The 23,046-nt window shown below is 34.6% G+C and overlaps 1 protein-coding gene across 1 annotated transcript in view; it reads right to left on the bottom strand.

Moving 5' to 3' along the window:
- Positions 1 to 375: 375 nt before the first annotated feature.
- The window catches only part of LOC118186477 (cilia- and flagella-associated protein 161-like), a 29,075-nt gene continuing 6,404 nt past the window's right edge, over positions 376 to 23,046 (bottom strand). Inside the window, exons 2-7 of the mRNA XM_035356577.1 lie at positions 22,918 to 23,007; positions 14,078 to 14,307; positions 11,210 to 11,291; positions 7,874 to 8,074; positions 7,709 to 7,782; positions 376 to 583 (exon numbers count right to left, since the gene is read on the bottom strand). Coding sequence (XP_035212468.1) covers positions 376 to 583; positions 7,709 to 7,782; positions 7,874 to 8,074; positions 11,210 to 11,291; positions 14,078 to 14,307; positions 22,918 to 23,007 — 885 coding nt within the window. The remainder of the gene's footprint in view (positions 584 to 7,708; positions 7,783 to 7,873; positions 8,075 to 11,209; positions 11,292 to 14,077; positions 14,308 to 22,917; positions 23,008 to 23,046) is intronic.

Below are 23,046 nucleotides of genomic sequence, written 5' to 3'. Positions count from 1 at the left end.
CCCGCAATGTGTACGTGCGTGTAAATGAAGAAAAAAACGCCCCTTTGGGCTTAATATAAAGTCTGAAAGCTTTCAAGTTTTTTAAAGTCTATTATTTATTTACTGTTCCTGTGACAGCCTTCGACAGAGTGCGGTATTTGTAATTTTAGAAAATGAGGCCCGTTTTAACTGAAAGAGAAATATTGTACATGACACTATAAAAGGAAATGTTACAAATGTTTCATGGATTTTAAAATTTGATCGGTAATAATTTATTTTTCTGCGTTATACAGCTTAATTTTGCAGTCCATTATCATAAATACATATTAATTAAATTGCTGAATAATTAATCAATAGATAATTTCGAAATCAGCTTATAAAACCATTAATAAATTATCAGATTTTCATGTGTGCAAATGATCTTGCTAAATCAAGAGATTTTTTCCAAGAATCAAAATATCCGTCTTCATAAGCTCGCATATATTTTCTTGAAAACGGAATTTCATAAGGGGCGACAAATGCCCAGAAGTTTTCTTCAGTTTCCTTTCTGTTTCTGTCTATATAAGTGTGACAAGAAACTTCCCATTCAGATCCCATAAGTGTCCTGCAAGATAAATTAAGTAAACTATTATTCAAAACTATTTAATGCGAAATTTATATATCTTGTCTATTGATTCAATAGTTAACCTTGTAGAATGTAAAATGATTAATAATTTAAAGGCTCTTGAAAGGAAAAGAAATTATTATATACACTCTAAGCCCCCCCCCAAAAAAAGAAAAATAAATGATTACAGTTTGAGAAAAATTGGATAATTTAATTGAAGTGATAGAGCTTCACAAAGTGAAAAAGTCAGTAACACGTTTGTCCACCTCTGGCTCTTATGAAAGCAGTTATTCGGCTTGGCATCGATTGATAAAGGTTGCTGATATCCTCTTGAGGGATATCGTGCCAAATTCTGTCCAACTGGCGCGTTAGATCGTCAACATCCCGAGCTGGTTGGAGGGCCTTGCCCATGATGCTCCAAACGGGCTCAATAGGAGAGAGATCGGGCGGCCTTGCTGGCCAAGGTAATGTTCGGCAAGCACTAAGGCAAGCAGTAGAAACGTGTGCAGTGGGAGGGGGGAGCATTATCTTGCTGAAATGTAAGCCCAGGATGGCGTGAATGAAGGGCAACACAACGGGCCTTCAGAACTCCGTCGACGTACCGCTGGGCTGTAAGGTTGCGACGGATGACAACCAAAGGGGTCCTACTATGAAATGAAATGGCACCCCAGACCATCACTCCTGGTTGTCGGCCTGTCTGCCGGAAGACAGTCAGGTTGGTATCACACCGCTGTCCGGGGCGTCTCCAGACTCGCCTTCGCTGGTCATCGGGGCTCAGTTCAAAGCGGGACTGATCATTGAAAACTATTCTACTACAGTCAGTGACATTCCAGTGCAAATGAGTCCTACACTACAGCAAACGGGCTTGACGTTGTACAAAGGTCAATGGTAGTCGGTGGAAGGGGCGCCGTGACCTCAGCTCCCTTTCTGTGAGCCGTCTATGAATGGTCCTTGCGGTCACTGAAGCACTAGTTGCACGTACAATCGGTGATAATGATGCATCTGGGGGCTGTGAGTGCCGCTCTGACGATTGCTCGGTCTTTACGTTCTATCGTTTCTCTAGGCCTACCGCTTCCTTCTTGACGCTGTGTGCGGCCATGGTTCACCCATTCCTGCCAACATCGTCTAATAGTGGCATCTCTCCTGCTCAAATGTCGAGCTATTCGCTGATAAGACCAACCTGCTTCTTTGAGCCCAACTACAAGGCCTCTTTCAAATTCTGACATCTGTGCATATCGTTCGCGCACCTGTATGCGAGGTATAGTTACTGTCTAACAGAGTACACGGAATGAAATTCGTGAAGAATTTATGACCTGGAATCGTAATTTCTCCTCTTAAATATCCTGACAGTTGCGCAGATAAGATGCGCTGTAGCGACAAAAGTTCATTCATTGGCAGCCAAAATGTAAAATTTTGCAATTTTCGACGAAACCTGTATGCGTATGAATTTGTGTCCAATTTGCTTTATACGTTCTCGGTGCGTCGTCGTGCATTTTTTTTTTTTTTTTTTTTTTCGTCTAAGAGTGTAAATAACCGAATTTCATAAATTATTTTTACAATAAATTCCGATTGAAGGCGTGAGAGGGGGTCAGATTAATCGGCCTCATAAATTTTTTAATAACCGGAAGCACATCATTTGACCTTTTCTAAAAAAAGAAGGTTTATTTATTGTGGAATGATGGAAAAAATTACTTAAATAAACCAAAAAAATAAAGCAAATATAAGAGAAACATATAAATATAAAATTTAAAACTAGGCTATAAAGCAGTCTTAAAATATATAAGTTTTAAAACTGATCAGATACAGGTCCCTCTTCTTCGAGGAGCTCTTTTAATAAGACTGCCTTTTTTGCCTAATTTTAAAGATCAAAATAAAGTTAGATATCTGCGGAAAATGTAAAAAGGAGAAGGAAATGCGTGAGATAACAGCAGTAACTACAGGTGATGTCACAGTATTAAGGAATTATTGTTATCCCTAGTATTACTTAATTTAATTCTTCATAATCTGTGACTTACAAACATCATTAAATTACTTATTGAAAATAATTTGCTAACTTCCAAAAGTAAATTATGTGCAACTATTAATTTCCTATTTCTTATTGATTCCTACTTAAATACAAGCGTAATACTATTACGTGGGCACGGGTTCGTAATGAATTGAATGCACACAGAATCAATGATGGCTTGATAGAATTTACTTTACCAAAAGAAACACTTCACAGTCCTGAAACTTTTCACAAAAATATTTGTACAGTTCTTCTCGGTATCATTGAAAGCAAGCAGTAGTAACACTTCAGACTAATACAAACGTTAAACACAACTCAATGCAAAGTGCATCTAAAGAGCGAAGCTGACATGGAGATCACTCAATGCTCCAAACTCAACTCTGAAGTAAAACCTGAGAACCTCCGATCTTATATAGTTTTCCCCCCTGCCGCCGAGAAATTTCCAGAACCTTCTAGAGAGAAAGTCGAAATAGACAGATGACTTCTTTTGCACCTGCTAAGTCTTTCTGCCCGCAAGGCGAAATATCAAGCTTAGGCGCAAAAGAAAGGTATATACTTGTAGAAATTTCTGGAAGGCATATAGGATTAAATTTACATATAAGTGGCGGGTTTGGCTGCAGTTACATATAGGGATCAATTGCATTTATTTAATTGCAGTACCAATTACAGTCATAAGGGACCGGATCAAAATGTTACCAAATGGTGGCCAAATTGGGCGGAAAAAAGCGAAAACAACTCCTTCTGCACTTGGGGAGAAAAATGGCACAAAAAAAGTTACAGAAGGATTTGGTGTGTATTTGTGTATTTAGTTAGTTATGGCAAAGCACACGAGGGCTATCTGCCTAAGGGAAGGGATGCCTTCGTGGAGGACTTTCTAAGGGAAACTGGCTTGTATACACGTTACACATGGAGAAAACCACGAAAACGCCCATGCAACCAGCCCGTTCGCGGGATTCGAACCTCGGACCGAACTACCAGTGTTCAGCGACTTTACCGCTCGGCCGCTGGTGGGCCCAGAAGGATTTGGAGAAGACCCTAAGTGTTTTCTTTTTTAAATATGTCAAGTAAACCTTATTTAATATTTAAAATTATATGTTATTAATGTATTTTATTAATGTTAAAATTATATGTTATTAATGTATATTATCAATGTATTTTAAATTGCTAAAATATTTTTTCTTTTCAGACATTGATAATATTTGTCAGCTATTTGCATATAAATATGAAAATGGAACTATTCACCGTCGCAGTTTCGCCGTCATGCCATTTCGCCTTTGGGCTGTTTGGCTGTCAAGACATATTTACCTTAACATGCCTATATTATTCCTTGACACGTTAAATTAAGTTTATTTAGTTTTATAATTTTGTTTATCTATTGTATACCTCTCGATGTCTTAAATTTTAAAACAAAAAAGCTTTTGTAACTAAGCACATCTTCTAGAATTACTAAAATAATACCTAGAATGAATCAATCAAAACCTTTTCAATAATATATAAAATATTTCTGCATGCAATTTTATGCAAATATATCGTCATGCATGATACAAAAGTTAATTTATTAGTATATATAATCTATACATTTATTAAGAAAATAATGTGCTAACGAAATTAGAGTAATTCCATTTTCAATTAAGTTTTCATAAAAATGTAATTTTCTTGCCTGCATTACTGACTTCTTTGAACTAGCTGATTAAAATTTCAAGAAATTTTGATGAAGCGTGTAAATGTTATATCTGTATAATTTTAGAAGGAATAATATTGTAGAGACGTTAGGTTAATTGGAAGCAAGAGCGATTGAAAAATTAGTAACGCCTTCGCCGGGAACCGAACCGCGGGCCTCTGGAATACGCGCCCAGAGTGCAGACCACCTCACCACGAAGGCATGCCAAGAAGGCGAGAGAAATACCTTATAATGTAACAGAATACCTCAGAGGTTTAGATCATCATATTCACGAAATGTAATAATTTTGTGGTATTTTATATATATCGACATAATTTTATAATTAACTATGTGTAATTACTTTATCCCATATTTATAAATAAGAAATTAATTATATATATTATAAACAACCTTTAATATTTATTTCATTTCTGCTTGACGGTGAATCAGCTGCCAGAAGATTGTCCTGTCGGCGAAAGGGGTGAGGGCAAAACGGCGACGGCGGAAACTTCTAGACATATGAATATCTACAGTTTGGGAATCATTTTTAAAAAAATGTCGCAAAAATGACTAGCTCACATCTGACAAGTGACTTTTACCTTTTCCCATTTAAAAATCGCTAAATTGCGCCAAGGTGGTTGCGTTAATACGTAAGTACCACACAATAACTTACTTAGCAGGTAAGCAGCATTTCTAATTCCTCGATATACATACATGCCTCTCTCTAAAATGCACTTTTAAAATTATGAATAATCGTTTAAGTGGTACAACAGTATGATCTTTTAATATCTGTGTATCCTAGTTTCCCAAGACATGTCTGTCTGTCACACTGTCTCGAATAGCCTTCATTTTAAGCACAAATAAAAGTGAAGGTGTAAAAGAACAGAAACATAAAGAGGATTTTTACTATTCGAATAGTCTAAGTATCAGATTTTGAGGTTTAGTAATTTTTCAGGTAAACCCTTGCACAAATTCTGTGAAAACGTTTGAAAAACCAAGAAACATTTCAAACGAAGATATCCATTAAATTCAGTATATCCAGTTTTCATGGTATGGAGGTTCTCTGTAGCCATATACAGTAACATTAAATGAATGGAGCCAAGAAGCTCCTTCGTTATCTGCGTGAATTCATTGTAAACCGGGTTCTCTATAACGGGTTTTTGATATGTTTCCATTTACAAAAACGGGTACTTGCGTATAATCCCGTCGACCCTGAAAGTCTTCTCAAGCATCGCGATTTAATGGCAATTATGGGTAAGCGTGACGTAACACATCTCTATAACACTCGCGCTTTCGTTTGATGCAACTCCGAATGATTTTCGATGAGCCGCATTTTGTTTTTATGATTAATGTTATAGATTAATTGATACTGTTGTATTTTTCGTGCATTAAAAAAATGTTTCAAATATGAGACCTGTCTACTACGGAACAGCCAGCAATGTATTATTTTCGAAGTTATGGGATCCTACCGTCAAAAGGGTATCCGCCAATAACATCGGGGCAAAAACATCGCGAACGAAAACGTCGCGGAGAAAACAACGCAAGGCAAAAACGTCGTGCTACAAAACATCGTGGGAGAAAACATCGCAAAGAGAAAACACCGCAGTTCTAAAACATCGTGGTACAAAATATCGTCCTCGAAAATAAAGCGGTTCAAAAACTTCGCAGTTTAAAAACATCGTCGTCGAAAATATCGTGGTAAAAAATAAAGTGTCTACAAATCATCGCATGAGAATAACATCGTTCACGTGCTTTTTTTTTTTTTTTTTTTTTTTTTTTTTTTTTTTTCAGGTTTTTAATAACTGTAAATGGATATTCCCATAATGATTTGTGAGCGCAAGTGTGAAGAAGGATAATTTTTACTTTCACATTTTTTTATTAACTAATCAATTTTTGCTGAAAAAGTAAGAAGGAAACTTAAGCATAGAAAATTAAATGCAACTTATAGATTATACTTTTCATGAAAAATTACCAGCAAAAACTTTACAAAAATGATTCATTAATGGCAATTATTAGTTAACTATGTCGGTTTAAAATTCTATTAAATGCTATAAGTTGCATTAATTTTCTATGCTTAAGTTTTCTTCTTATTTTCTCAGAAAAATTTATTAGTTAATAAAAAATATGAAAGTAAAAATTATCCTTCTTTCCATCTTGCGCTCACAAATCATTATGGGAATATCCATTTACACTTATTAAAGCATGCCTGAAAAAAGCATGTCTGCGATGTTATCGTCATGCGATGATTTGTAGATACTTTATATTTTACCACGATATTTTCGACGACGATGTTTTTAAACTGCGAAGTTTTTGAACCGCTCTATTTTCGACGACGATGTTTTGTACCACGATGTTTTAGAACTGCGATTTTTCTCTTTGCGATGTTTTCTCCCACGATGTTTTGTAGCACGACGTTTTTGCCTTGTGTTGTTTTCTCCGCGAGGTTTTCGACGGCAATGTTTTTGCCGCGATGTTTTCGGCTGTAACCCGTCGAAAGAAAATGTGCATTAATGGATACGATATGGTCAGCTGAATATGCCTGACAAAAGTAACAGAACTGAAGAATTACCTGTGGGGAGTTTGTATTCATAGCATTCTAAAGACATCTTCCGATAAAATTGTAGATCCTAACAGAATGCTAGAAATCGTCCGAAGTCTTTTTACGGAGCACAAAAACGAAGAGGTTTGGAATACTCATCGTTTATTAAATAAAAAGGCATCAGTTCATTCAGAATTCCGCAGGAACGACTGATATAGTTCGGCCATCTCAAAAGCAACCTTGGCTGGCATTCTGCCAAAACACATAGACTCGTCCAAAAGGGGCGTTATTTCTTGTTGCGAAGTGTAAGATCCAGTGAAAGCCTTCTCTTCTTCGGAAAGAGAGAGTTTATAAGCTCGAGGGAAAGAAAGCAAGGCCAAACTGAGTATAAGTTGGCCTTGAAGAAAGTCATCATCCTTTAACCCTATTTTGAGAATAATTCGGTCCGAATGGAACATGCGTATTTGCGTTTATGATAGCTGATGAGGTGGTCGAAGGGATAATACGTATAAACCCAAAAATGTTTTAAGTGACGTACGTAAATATATAAGTTTTAGCATTTTTGAATTTAAAATTCAGTTTTTTTTTTTTTTTTTTTTTTTTTTTTTTTTTTTTTTTTTTTATAATTCAGGAAATCCTGAATTATATGGCTTACCTGGTCTGTATAGTTACATTTAATAAAAGTGTATACATTACAGTTTCACACATTTTTGGGAGAAAATTCGCCAGTCATACATGCATATTTGTTACTGTAGTTATTGACACTGTAAAGCAGTGTAAAATGGTACCTATTTCCCCCTTCTTAAATCATATTTCGTTTTAACACTAGGGAAAATTCACTTGAGACAGTGCTAGCAATGCTCCAGAGTAAAGGTTTCCATAACACATAATCAAATAAATTAAAAATTAATGGTAATTTACTTTATAAAATGCCTTTTCTCAAGAGCCAGATTCTGCCCGGTTCTAACATGCGTAATAATAACTTCTTCATTAACCTGTGAATTTAAGAAGCATTTTAAGTTCAGAAAAAATATTGAAAATTTTTATTATACTTTAATGAAGAAGGTTTAAATGAATTATTCTTACTGGTACATATGGAACTGATAACTTTTTTCCGCAGAAAGCTTGAGCAACTTCTGCTTCCGAAAAACGTTGGCGAAAATTCTGATCTTTTGCAACTATTTTCCATAAACAGTAGGGAGAAAGATTCTTAACCCATTCAGTGCGTTGATGACCTGAATACTTGGCGTATTTTAGAGGAGTTCTTTGTTCTGAGCAAAGGTAAAACTGTAATGAAAGGAAATTTTTTGCATCGCATAAGACAAGTAAAATAACATCAGAGACAACAGAAACTTATTTCGATTATCAGTATATGAATGACTAATAAGCCTCTCATTCTCTAACGAATCGAATAATCGAACAGTTGAAACTCTCTACGGTGGGAATTGTATGGGAATGAAAACCGGAGAATTAACCAGTAGAGAATAAATCCAACTTTAAAGTTATATAGACGTTCTGAGACTTGGCAATTAGATTAAACGAAGTTTTCAGTAATAAATAAATCATCAATATTATATTATAAAAGTATGTGTACAATGTGCGTGCCCGCGAAATCTCAGAAATGAGTCCCGGTATGATCGAGGGGGTTATATGGTGGGTAACCCCCTATGCCCCATCTATGAAGAAGGTTCACGTTTTGATCTGAAGGGTGTGATCTTGAAGATATAAGGGCTGGAAGTTTCGCTCTCTAGAAATTTCTAGAACAGTCCAGAGCATTAGAAAGCATTCCACAACATTCCAGAACATGCCGTAACATTCTCGGATGTCGTGGAATGTTCGAGAATAGTCTGGAACATTCTGGAACATCCCAGACCATTGTGAAACATTCCAGAACACTCTCAAATGTTGTGGAATGCTCTGAAATATTGTGGACCATTCCAAACCATTTTTGCATGGGTGGGGCTACCCATTGGAAAGGGTATATAAAGCAAGATCCATCATGGGTTCGAACGTCACAGTGAAGGGCAATGAGTGAATAAAAATAAGCAGTGATACAGCGAGTAATCAAAGTGATACAGCGACAAATTATAAATTGAAAATAATATGTGTAAAGTACTTAGTATATTTCTCAATAAAAAGTTGATAGGATTTGTGCTTTATAGAATGATCAAACTTAAAAGAGGATGAGATCTTGCGTTTCTAATAATCCTATTGCTGGCACAAATACGTGTTAAACAACACATCGCACTTGCACTGGCATCATCCGGCATTGCCGCCATACTTATGGAAGGAGGGCGAACTGCCCATTCCGCTCTACAACTACCGTTGAATATAGTCGAAAGCCAATTCTTGGTATGTACACTGCGCAAAAAAAGGGAGCAGAGGGGGACAGTTCTATATCTCCCGTTCTACTGGGCCGATTGACGAAATTCAACATGCGTTTTTCATATCTCGAAAGCGTGACTTAAGATATGTATTAGATTTATATATAGAATTGTTCTAATATAGGTATTTTGACACAAAATCAGACTTTTTCTGAAATAATATACCAATGTCTTCCATATTTCGATTCTACGACTCAAATTACGCCAAACTACCAAGGTTTGTAAAAATCGCACGAGTAGTTTTTTAAAAATTAGCTTTCAAAATTTTAGCCTCTCAATGTTGATTGAGTTTGATATATATTTATTAATCTCTATTTTTTTTTAGTAAACTTATTTGATTCTTCCTTTCGCATTTCAGAATTCAGGTTCATTCAAAATAAAATTTACCCATTTTTTATGATTTATTTTTAAAATTTGTATTTTTAAATAGTTTTTATAAATTTTTCAAAAAACTTTTTGAATTATAAATTATAAAATTTTTATCATCATCTTAAAGTAAACGTATTTCTAAGCATAACTTCAAAAAATTAGTTTTTTATTCAAAATTTCCAAAGATATACGTGAATTTATATATTGGCGCGTTTTGAAATTTGGCATATTTGTTGAAAGCGATAAAACATCAATTGTAGTTTAGACACTTTGCTAAAATTATTTGAAAGTAGGAACGAGTGACTTTTTGTCCGGTCATTACACAATGTAAAAAGGTAGGAACGATGTGCCTTTTTCTCCGCTCGGGCATAATGAAAGGGAAAGGAAAATTGGTTGCCACATATTAAGAAAATCGCCAAGTGAAATATTCTTGGCGAAAACTGAAAAAATTGTGCCAAGAAAAATTTTTGAATTTCTTCATAAATTTCGCACCAAATTTTACAAAATTTAATATTTAGGTATAATTTGAATCGTAAAATCGAAATATGGGAAAAAATTTATATGTTATTTCAGAAAAAGTCCGATTTTGTGTCAAAATACCTATGTTAGAACAACGTTATATGTAAATCTAATATATATCCTAAGTCGCGCTTTCAAGACATGAAAAACGCAATCTGAATTTTGTCAATCGACCCGGTAGAATATAACGAAAGATATAGGAACTGTCCCCCCCCCTTTTTTTTTTTTTCGGTGTGTACAATCTCAAGAGCATCTGGGGTGAACTTCTAAAACAAGCTAAAATTATCTTCTGGGACGAATGAACAATGGCACACACACAAAAAAATCACTTGAATCCATGGGCAGAACATTACAAGACTTGAGAGGAAACTCAGAAATGATGGGAAAAGCTCTATTCATACTCTCAGGAGTTTCCCGACCAACACTTCCAGTTATTTCCAAATCAACGCCAGCAGATGAAATCAATGCGTGCTTAAAAAAATCACACCTCTGGCCACAATACGCAAATACATGCTCATACAAATACTATGATTAACAAAAAAATCTCTTACGGACCCATACGTACCCAACAATATAATAAATTATTTTTCTTTCATTAGTGCATTGATTAAATCCACTTTTAATAAAAGCTTTATAGTATAAAAGCCTTTGTAATAGTATTTATTTTGTTTATCACAACAGAATATCTATTTAGATCATGATATATCTATCTCTTTGTGCGATGAAAGAAAATTCATTGTTAAAATAGCGACTGCTATTATATCGTAATATTTAATTAGCAAGAAATGAAACACGAGATTGAAGCTACCCACTTCTAAAAATGATGAGTTAAGAAAATAAATATAATTTAACTCAACTGTTTTTACTTGTAATTATTGAATATTAAAATTTCTTGCTAATTACAAACAGATCCTAGCTTATTCTCATGAAACTAATTTTGAAAACTATTTTATTTTACAAAGTATCAATATTAGTTTTTGATAAATCAGTTAAGTGTTTAAGTTGTAGGGAAGAAATATGGTATGTAGTTCATTTCTTTTTTCTCTTTGAAATAATAACGATTTTATATGCAGATACGTGCAGAATACGAAATGTGAACAATAGGATATCAGATAATTTAAAGTTTATTTATTTCATGTAGGTTACTTACAGATCCCGTAGGAATGACAGTGCATATCGTAATACATTCCCCAAACATAATTGGAATCCAGTCTGGAATTCGATCATCATTTCTGGAAGAGAAAATTATCATTTAAGCAAAGTTGTAAGAACTATACAAAAAAGACTTTTGGTCAAAATTTTTTGCGCAATGTGCTGCAAAAATAAGGAAATGTGAAGAGAAATTGTAGTTAGCTCGCCAAAAAGTTACCAAAAGCTGTGGCTTCAAGAAAAATCCAACATATGCATATTCAGCAGTTTTTACAAGTTCGAATAAAAAACTATATGTGAAATATTTTCGGTAATTTTAACAGAGTTTTAAAAACTAATTAAATTGAATGAAGTGACATATTAGGCCACCGGTGAAATAAAATGTAAATTATAAAACACAGTAAACTACTAATCGATGAAATAAGTTAAAGGCAAAAAATAATAAAACTCAGTAAAAAACAATCGACTAAAATTTCTATGAGTGTTCTTTAAAAGCAAACGTAAGAACTATTGAAAAGAATTCAGTCTATGTTATTAAACTGAAGAAATTATTCAGCTCGATAATATTTGAACTTTGTATATGTTAACGTTCATCTGTGACTTGAAACTGTAAGAAATTTTGGTACTTTTCCGTTTTGCCGGCGCAAGCGATAAAGTCGCCAATAATGGTACAACCGATGCCAAACGGAATATTCTCGCTGGTAACCTTTTACGCCTCATTTTCAAAACAAGGCGCAGCTTTTTCTTATCAGATTGATTGTTTCTTTCAATACTGGCATATAATTACATAGAATTTTTATCAGATAGTTCAGTTTTATGTCTAAGGCCATTTTCGGTAATTAAGTCAATTAGGATGCAATCACAGCGCTTACCCGAAGCCGAAAATATAGAAAAGGTAAAGTCAAGGGTTAAATTCATCGATTCTAATGAGAATGCATTAGCGAAGTAAAGCACTGAAGTTTTACATAATTTCTGAGTAAGCTATTCGTACGAATTGAAATATTTCTTGCATTTAAACTTGTGTTCCAAATTAAGATTTAACTTGAAATTAATGTAGATAATTACTGAGAGCATTAGACTTTTGTAGAGTAGTTTACGTGAGATGAGATCGCTTGGGGTCACGTGATATGAACCGGCGAATCAGGATGTTGAACCATAGTAAATTCTTAAATTAATGTCTTTTTACAAATTTATTGTCTTTATTTATTGGCTTTTTATAAAATTTTAAGCGATATTAAAATGTTTATGCCTTCAAAAAAAGATTTCTTAGAACTAACATTTTTTTAATATTTTTTATGTGTATACTGTATGTTGTCGCCAATAAAGTCTGCTTGGCGAGATTTGCGCCGGCGAAACGGAAAAGTACCGAAATTTTCTGTTGCTGTATGTGGAGTGCAATAAATGTATATGATAATGATTTTTAACCGTACGAGAATTGCATAAAAATCTTTTTATTTTAAACGGAGATCTTTGCCCACTAACAAATTCTACGTCAACAATTTTTTTAAATTACATTTTACTGTTTTTTACTTTATTGTACGAAGTAGAGGAAGTACCGTCATCGCGAAAGATTTCGGGTTTCATATTTCAAGGGAAATATTAATTTTGACCGTCCCCAATCCATTTGTACCATTTTCTTGCGGGATACCTATGCGTAGGGATAGAATAAAGGAGTATCTTTTTACAAAACGTATTGCAAATGTATTTAAAATGGATTCAAAAGGGATTTCACAACGTTGTGTTTTTCTTTTTTTTTAATTGCGATCGGTGGAACAACACATATACACATATACAGATATATATATATATATATGAATTTAACAAACATTCCCTATTCGTAAAAAGCAAATTTAAAGTTAATTAAATTTTAAATGAAATTGCATTATAAATAAATGACTAATTATTGCTGCGAACTAATCTGCAATGTCATTTAAATTCTGAGAGCATGTGTAAATCAAGTGCAAGTATCAAAATCTATGAACATATAATAAATGTATAATATATATTGTAATTCCAATAAATTTTTTAATCCTAAAAATTTATAAAAATGCATAAGTGAATAATTGTTGAGCAGGCAGGAGACAGACTTATCAAGGGGAAGTTGCCTCCAAACCTAAATCTTCAATTATTCAATTCGTGTTTCGTTATCCATGCAGGCAAGGGTAAAAGAAAAAATCAAAACAAAAAGTAAAGCCAAATGTTGGGAATTATTAAAAAGAAATTTAAACAAGTGGAATTAGAGAAATTAGCAAGTAAAGACTAGAATAATTAAAGTCAATTAAGAGTAGAAAGCCAAATTTTTTAGGAAACCAAAGTAATTTAGAAACTCTTGCCTACAAAAAACTTCTCCAGGTTAAAAGTACTTACTCGTTCTTTGTTTTTGTAATCCTTGATCGTAGTCTATACATCCACATACAAAAGTGTTTTAAATGATGAAAATATTAAATGATTATACTCGCTATGAAAAAAATAAAATTATAAGAAATTTGACTACCGTACGACGAAAACTGACGGGGATATTTAATTTCAAAACTTGTAGTTTTAATGTCTTTTTCAGCTTGCTTTGAAGGATCAATTAATTAGTTAGAATAGTTCCAGGAAGTAAGTTTGAATGAAGTGCAGAAAAAAATATGTATTATAATATTTAATAGGCCGCAAGTCATGTGATGTATAAACCAGATTTTTTAATTGTATTTTATTTGTATTTTAATAATATAAATAAGTACAATAGTTTTAAGAAATAAAATATGAACTTCTGTAATTACATTTTTTTTATTTTTCACATCCTAGAGCTAGTTTTAGAAGCTTGCCATTTTCGATTTTTTTAAAACCTAATTTAAAATGCATTCTTTAGAAAACATTTGCTCACCTGCATACATGAAACGTCGATCTTACTGAACTTCCATTCGGATCACTTGATCCTGTTGCAAGACAAGGCTCGACGAACACTCCATTTTTCTCAAAATCATATGGCAGCGCTGATAAAAATACGCAGGAGTTCTGATTAGACGAAGCAAGAGATGTACTTGGCCTTCTCCACACAATTTGTATAGTATCCTTGTTGTGCAAAAAACCATCAAAATTGGTTGTAAGCTCCACCTAAATAAATTCATGTTTATAATGTTAATCAATTTGAAACAATCAGATAGTTTGAAACAATCAGATCAGCATATGATTTGACTGCACGTTCTTCTGATTTAATAAATTTCTGCTTTATGTATGGTGAGACTAAAGCTGGATTAAACGTTAAGCAATAAAATCACGTGCTTAGGGCATCAAGGAAAAGGGGCACCAAAAAATTTCCCATTTCCGTTTTACCATGGAATGTATGATGCAGCTAAACCAGACAGAAAATGAATGAAAATTGACGTAAATTAAAGACAGAAAATGAATGAAAATTGACGTAAGATAGAAAATTGACGTAAACATTTGTGTGGGGGGGGGGACCAAAATCTAAGGAATCAGGGCCTCAGAAAGTCTTAAGTCTTAATCCGGCCTTGGTAACACCCATTGTATCTCCTAACTTTAAGTCGCAACAGAAAGATGGAGAAGGCTTATAGTAGCTTTATGAGATTTTGAGAAAGACTATACACATCATAAGGACAATGATATGGACAGCATAAGGACAATAATAACACATCATAAGAACATCAATGAACCTTGAAAAGAATGTCTTCTAAATGTCCTCCGAATGTTCTTTTGTTTCGATGCTCAGTTCAAGGTGAAGCAGGACGGCTTCCATAACGTGTCTAAGTATCTCCGAGAAAATGTTGGCTTGCCATTGGGCTATTCCACTGGAACCAATTTGAACTGCCTTGCCAACATTTGTGCCAATCTTGACTGCTCTGCCGCTATACCCATTGAATGTCTGTTACAAATCCTATTGTAATGAAAGCTTCCATTGTTGCTGCTCACAGATTTAACGGAAATTTTATACCACATAAATAAGAAAAAAAAAATATCTATGCACCATCATAAAAGCATTTGCCGATGAAACTCCATTGCCTCCTAAATGCAGTAATGAAAACATTGAACCACCAAAATTTATACAATGCACTATTAGTGGTACACGTATCATATTGAGAAATCCAAGTATATGATATGCAAATGCCGTATTAAATGCCTCCAGTTTATTTATTTGAAGTGCGAAGAAGCAAGTTAGGCAATAATTAAAGTGAAATAAGTTAGTGGGCAGGAAAATAGTTTATCATTTTTAATCTTCAGTGGAATAACACTTAATTTCTGAGACAAAACTAAAACATTTTCCACCATGAGGATAACTAAGGACAACTGAAGAAAAATATATTTGATTAATAGTATAGAGGTATTTAATATTTCACTTCACAGTTAGTACTTTGGTACTTTCGAAACTGCATGTAATGAGCCTTTTATTGAAAAATACCATAAAAGGTAAAATAAACTCACAAATAAAGAATAGCACGTATAATAAAATCAAAAGGGAAACAAGCTAAAGTGAAACTTAAAATTGGAAAAGCAACAACTTGTATTTGGCATGGATTTAGACAAAAAACGTATTCAAGTTTCTTTGCTCCTGATAAAGAGCGACCTGTTTGCCTTCGAAATCTGTTTCGTCTAAATGTACGCCGAGCACAAAGTTGTTTCTTGACTAATTTTAAGCATATATAGTAATGAAAGCGATATCGCTTCTCATTACTGAGAGGGCAAAGAGAAAATTGTGATATATTTTCAACAGATGCCCCTAATAGCAACTCAACAACTACATAATTTCCAAATTCAATTAAAATTCGAAATAGGCTGTACAGCTGCTGAAATACAAATACTTTATTAAAAGTGCGTGAAATTGTTGCCTCTCCTTCTAAAATTAATGAAAAGAACAGCTCTTTTGAATTCTTACCTCTCAGCTCTTAGATTATTCCAAAATTTAATCACCGTTTTACTCCAGAGAAATATTCAACAACAGGGTAACTCCTCTTTATCTGATCAACTTTAACCGGCGTCCTTATTTTCATCAAAATTTTCTTTGCGCGAAACAAACATCCATTGCTAATTGTAGGATAAAGCTCAATGTATTGCTCTTAAAGAATAATTACAGATGGACGACAAAATAATACGAACACCTGTGAAATAGTGGAAAATCTTTATTAATAGTGGGTTGGACCACCCTTTGACTGATGTACAAGATTGAATGCGACGTGGGATAGATGCATAAAGGGTTATGGACAATATTTAAAGGAATATTAAGCCATTCCTCTTGCAGAGCGATCTCTAATTCCGAGAGTCTGGATGGAGGTGGAAATCGGGAACGAAGTTTGGACTCCAAATATGCCCATAAATGTTCAATAATATTCAAGTCCGGAAACTGAGGGGGACAAGCGAGATGTTCAATTGTATCGTCATGCTCTTCGAACCATTCTTGAATACACCTAGCAATGTGGATAGGGGCGTTGTCGTGTTCGCTCCCCAGAGAATACAGTCTGGATAAAAGTATGGACATGATCCTCTAGAATGCTTAGATAGTGATTGAATGTGATCCTGCTATGCAGAACAACAAGTGCCCCAAGACCGCGCCAAGATAGCGCACCCCATAGCATAATGGCGCCACTCTCATGCATCACAGTCGGCAAGAGGCAATCAGGATGAAACGCTTCTTTGGGCGTTCTACAGACATAAACGCGTCTGGTCATCTGAAATAGGGTGAATGACGATTCATCTGACCATATTACCTATTACCACTGCTGTGGGAGCCAGCCTTTGTGATCTCTACACCATTGGCATCGCTTGAAAGCATTAGTTTCTGTCACCAAAGGTTTACGAGTTGCCACTCTGTCATAAATGTTCGCAGCATGAAGTTCCCTTTTGACAGATTTGTTGAAACGGGGTCCTGGAAATGACTGTTCATTTCGGATAAAGATTGCTTGTGCTTTCGGGCATCAAGACCCAATGCTTCAAGACCGGTCTATCCTTATCAGCCAGCTTTGACTTTCGGCCACTGTTGCGCTTTGAAGACGTCGTCTTACCCTCCTTCGTGTACGCTGTCATAACGGCTGATACCATACTCCTTGCACACCCCACAAGGTTTGTTGTTTCCGTAACCGATGCTCCACTTAAACGCGCTCCAATTATCGTTCCTCTTTGGAACTCTGACAGGTCAGACATTTCAACTTCTCAAAGACAGTTCGATCGAAGCATGCAATGCAGGTGACTGCTGTTGAGAGACTGATACTTTCCTCTTCACTCTCACTAGGTGACAGACTTCTGTTGCAGGTGGCGCGGCTGTACTGCAGGTGGGAAATACGTCATACTTTTTCACGATCGTTCGCATTATTTTGTCCTCCATCTGCAGGTCATCAAGAAAGTCCGACATATTTGAAGCATAAGCACATCCGGCATATTTGAAAATTTTGCATTATCGAACTTTCGCTGTATTTCTCAAAATACTGATCGTTGGCATGTACTTTCAAATAAAAAATTCAAAATATAAAACAGAATTATATGGAGACTATGTCATTGACAACAGGAATGTCAAAGATCTCAATTGTTGCATGTTTTCCAAAGAGGAAAGATTTCAATTAATATAATCAATGCGATAGATATAAAATGTTGCATACATTTCCGTGCAAGTTTGGCTAAGATAACTATAATTGATACATTCTTTGGAACAGTTACCGGGTTGAGAGACTACATCTCTGATACAAGATATCTTCTGGAATTTTTCATATAAAAGATACAGAATATTTTACATATAAAATGCTAAAGAATGACTAATAAAGTGACTTTTTACCGGCATCGTACAAAAGGTTTTTTAAATTAACATAAAGGGACGTTAGCCCAGAAGAGCTATTAGTCTCGAAACGGCATTTTGGTTCACTATAAATGTGCGTTTCACTTTTCAAATTGTTGCACCCAATATTTCCCCCCCCCGGTATTATATTTAAAGAAGTTAAATAATGAAGAATCTGCATGCATGTATGTATGTTTCTCGCACTGTGGAAAAACAACGGTACATAAAACCATCAAATTTTGAATAACATAGTCCTCCACTCGAATATGGGCACTTGGAAGCTCGAATTTCTTTTATTGTATTTTTCATATTTTATAAAACTTTAGCAAATTTTTGATTAATAAACTCAACGATTTCAAATCGAGCAATGACATCATTGCGCGGAAAAACAATTCTCAGATAACATAAAAAACAGAAGTAAATTTTACTTGATTAATAGACACGTCGTCATTCACGTCTCAGGTACGTAGTCTACCCGCACTGTTTTCGGTGGTGTGCCACAGGGATCTCTATTAGAGCCCATCTTATTCAATATTTATGTGAATGTTGATATTATACTCAATATTTAGTTTGCTTTGCTTTTATCAAAGAATTCAAACGATCCAATATTTTATGAAGCTAAATGGGTAACCAATTTATGTAATAGACAGTGACCCAAAGCCGAGCGCATCAAAATTTCGAAAACTGTGAAAATTCTAAAGTCAATATTAATGGCAAATGGCATTAGTGTTTGACAACCACTGTTAGAATATATCATTTGTAATTCAGTTGTAGTCCATGATATTAGCTTTAGGATCCATTTGTCTGGTGCAAGACGAAGAGGAATTTTCCGCAAGCAGAACGAATTTTTATTATTGAGCATTTTTTTCCAATCATTTTTTACGGAAAAGCTGCTGTAAATATTATGATGCCAAGATGGACATGATTGGTCTTTTCCTCTACGTAGCCAAGGCTTTCGATCCTGTCTGACTGGACGCACTTTTATCTACAAAATTCCCAACCTGTGTTTCTCAGATAATATAAAAAAAATAAGTGAATTTTACTTGATTAATTTCCACTTCGTCTTTGACGTCTCAGGTACATAGTCTACCCGCTCTATTTTCGCTGGTGTGCCACAAGAGTTTCTATTAGAGCCCATCTTATTCACTATTTATGTGAACGACGCTCCACGCATAATATATGTTGATGACACAACGATCCTTGCTCAAAGTACATTCTTTAGACCAGTCATCTTACATTTACAAAATCACATACAGGCAATGAAGATCTGGGTAAAGAAATTTTCCATTCCTTTCCATTTCCATCCAAATCAATATCGAAAAAGCGATAAATATCTTGTTCACAGAATAAAAAGAAAAGAATATTAATGAGAATCTCAAATTTTTTATAGACCTGCTCTTCCATGTGCTAAGCAAGTCCTTTACTTTGGGGTGATCCTCATAAATTTTTTATCATGGACTCTACACATTACATTTATTATTCAGATGTTTCGAATAGGTAAAGCTAGACTCTACCCCTTAATTAAAATATTCTATGCCTCGAAATAGCGTTCAATCTATTGATAATAAGTTGCTCATTTATAAATACATTCTGCGTCCCCTGCTATGTTATGCCTGTCCAGTCTGGAACTACTTGCGAAACAGAAAACAACTATAATCTCCTCAGAATAGTGTACTGAAGCGAATTTTAGATTCGTCTTGGAATATTCGTCAAGAGGAAGGATATATTGAGAACTATAACGTGTCCAGCTAAGGCTTATTATTATCAACTAACTAACCATTTTTACAAAAGATAAGCGCGAGAGATTGTCTATCGGAAATTCTAAAGATATGCCGTTTAAAAATATTTTTAGGCTAAAGGGACATTTGCCGAAATGTTCTTGAAACCTGTTTGTGTGCGTAAATGAAAGAAAAAAGTTCCTTTGGGCGTAATATAAAATCTGAAAGCTTTCAGAATTTTTTTAAAATTTTTTATTTATACTTCACCTACAATTTGGGAACTGTTTTCATCAAACGCCCTGTTTAGTTTTAAAACATTTTTTAAATCGAATGTGCAGATCTAAAATTAGGATTTCTAAAGAAATAAAGTCTATAGCCACATTTTTGCGACACCTTGGTTAATAAGAATAAGGATAAGGAACGGGGGACGTGGGCACTATACCTCTACCATAAGGTTAATTAGTATAGCACCACGTCCACCATGATCTAGAGAACCCTTAAGACAACAGTAATTCAAATACGTGAGTACATTATTGAAAATGAATGATTGATTACAAACAATTGTGGTATACCTTGGCAGTAAAATTGTTGCATTTGTGTAAATAACAAGTTGCATTTGTGTAAATAACAAGTTACGATTAAAGACAAAGATGTAGTGATAGTCTGTAAAGTGCTAACGATTAGTATTCCAGTTGTTGCCATTAAAAGAGGATACTTCCTGCTGTAATGGTCACTCTAGGGTCATTTATTCTGCTGCGCAGTAGTCCGTGCCGAGACTGGCTAGCTTTTCCATAATTTTGATGAGCTGCCGGCAGAGGTGCTTCTGTTTGACCATGAGCTTACAGAATGCCTGTGTGTTTGTAGTGGGAATACGTATCTGCATCCCGTTGGTCAGAGAGCAGGTAGTGACGTAATGCTCCGACCTTGGTTAATACAGGGTGATTCAAAAATCGTCTTCATCAAACTTTGAAAAGTCATGGAAACTCCATAGATATTAATGGCAATTTTTTCAATGGATGCCATCACTACAGTTTACAATTAGTAATGATTTGAAATTTTATTTGTAGTTTATGTTATTGGTTTTAAACCCGTTTATTTGGTGCAAGAGAGATGAGTTTTCCCTAGAAGAACGAATATTTGGGATTAAGCGTTTCGTAACGAATAAATTTGATTACAATGGCACCTTCCTCACTTTCTTTCTTGTTGATTATAATATTTTATTCAAGAAGTCGTCCATTTTGTTCAAGCTCAAAAGAGGCGGGCAGCAGTTTTGCTACTTATGATGAAGAATTGTATATAATGGAAACAGCGTTAGAGATTTGAGTGCCTGGGATGTAAGCCCTAATACAAATCAAAACCTCAATCAAAAATTCTCAATTTTTTTGTTTCAGTTAACTTAAGAGACCGTATAACGTATAGGGATAGAAAACAAATCAGCATGCAACCCCATACGTAAGTATCTGCAATAGAAAGCCATCGAACTGGGGAGTAAACAATAATAAAATGCGGAGATAATTCAAAAAAGTGCACGATAATAACCTAATACAAAATTTATGTACATATTCTACATAATTATTTGCGTATTTAGGATGGCCCTTCGCGTTTTGATATTGACTGGATTTTTAAAATAGTAGTTACAGATTTTTTATTTCAGAACTGTTGATTCTTCCTTATCTTTCGTAAAAATGGTTAGTTAGTTGATAATAATAAGCTTTAGCTGGACACGTTATAATTCTCAATATATCTTTCCTTTTTACGAATGTTCCAAGGGGAATCTAAAATTTGCCTCAGTACACTATTCTGAGCAGATTATAGTTTTTTTCTGTTTTGCAAGTAGGTTCAGACTGGACAAGCATAACATAGCATGGGACGCAGAATGGATTTATAAATGAGCAACTTATTATCAATAGATGGAACGCTATTTGGAGGTATAGAATATTAAGGGGTAGAGTCTAGCTTTACCTATTCGAAACTTCTTAATAATATATGTAATGTGTGGATTCCATGATAGAAAATTTATGAAGATCATCCCAAAGTAAAGCACACGGAAGAGCAGGTCTATAACATTTGAGATTCTCATTAATATTCTTTTCTTTTTATTCTGTGAACAAGATATTTATCGCTTTTTCGATATTGTTTGGATGGAAATGGAAAGAAATGGAAAATTTCTTTACCCAGATCTTCATTACCTGTATGTGATTTTGTGAATGTAAGATGACTACACTAAAGAATGTACTTTGAGCAAGGCTCGTTGTGTCATCAACATATATTATGCGTGGAGCATCGTTCACATAAATATTGAATAATATGGGCTCTAATAATGCCCCTTGTGGCACACCAGCGAAAATAGTGCGGGTAGACTATGTACCTGAGATGTCATCATCAGCATATATTATGCGTGGAGCATCGTTCACATAAATATTGAATAATATGGGCTCTAATAATGCCCGTTGTGGCACACCAGCAAAAATAGTGCGGGTAGACTATGTACCTGAGATGTCAATGACGAAGTATCTATTAATCAAGTAAAATTTACTTAGGTTTTTTATGTTATCTCAGAAACCAAGGTTGGGAATTTTGTAGATGAGTGCGTGCAGTCAGACAGGATCGAAAGCCTTGGCTACGTCGAGGAAAAGACCAATCCTGTCCACCTTGGCAGAATTTACAGCAGCTTTTCTGTAAAAAATGATTAAGAAGAAATGCTCAATAACAAAAATTCGTTCTGCTTGCGGAAAATTCATCTCCGTCTTGCACCAGACAAATGGCTCTTAAAGCTAATATCATGGACTACAAATGAAATTACAAATGATATATTGTAACAGTATAGGGTTGTCAAACACTAATACCATTTGCCATTAATATTGACTTAAGAATTTTCACAATTTTGAAAGTTTGATGCCCTCGGCTTTGGGTCACTGTGTATTACATGAATTTGTTCCGCATTTAGCTTCATAAAATATTGGATCGTTTGAATTCTTTGATAATAGCAAAGCATACTAGGACTATTTTGCTGGGAAAAGATGCCTTCTGGGAGGACTCTATAACAAAATCTCACTTGTATTCACGTTACACATGGAAGAAATCACAAAAACTTACATGAAGCCAGCCCATTAGCCGAGATTTTAATTCAAGTACCAGTGTTTAGCCGTTTTACACATTTGGGCAATAGTGAGCCTTTAGTAAAAAAAGTGTTATTGATAGTGGTTTCATAATACAAAAACTTCTTACCGGTTTATTCAGCATATCCATATATAATTCAATCTTTTGCACAGGAAGGTCTCTTTTAGACTGCTTCAAAAGTGATTGCTCATAAGCAGCCTAAGGGAAAAAATAAAACTATTTAGAAATAAAACGATT

Source organism: Stegodyphus dumicola, chromosome 3 (assembly GCF_044657685.1).
Source record: "Stegodyphus dumicola isolate Sdum_Otavi_A_Nest chromosome 3, ASM4465768v1".
In the NCBI taxonomy this organism is placed as follows: Eukaryota; Metazoa; Arthropoda; class Arachnida; order Araneae; family Eresidae; genus Stegodyphus; species Stegodyphus dumicola.
The sequence above is the reverse complement of the archived record's forward strand: the minus strand, read 5'-3'. Positions and strand labels throughout refer to the sequence as shown.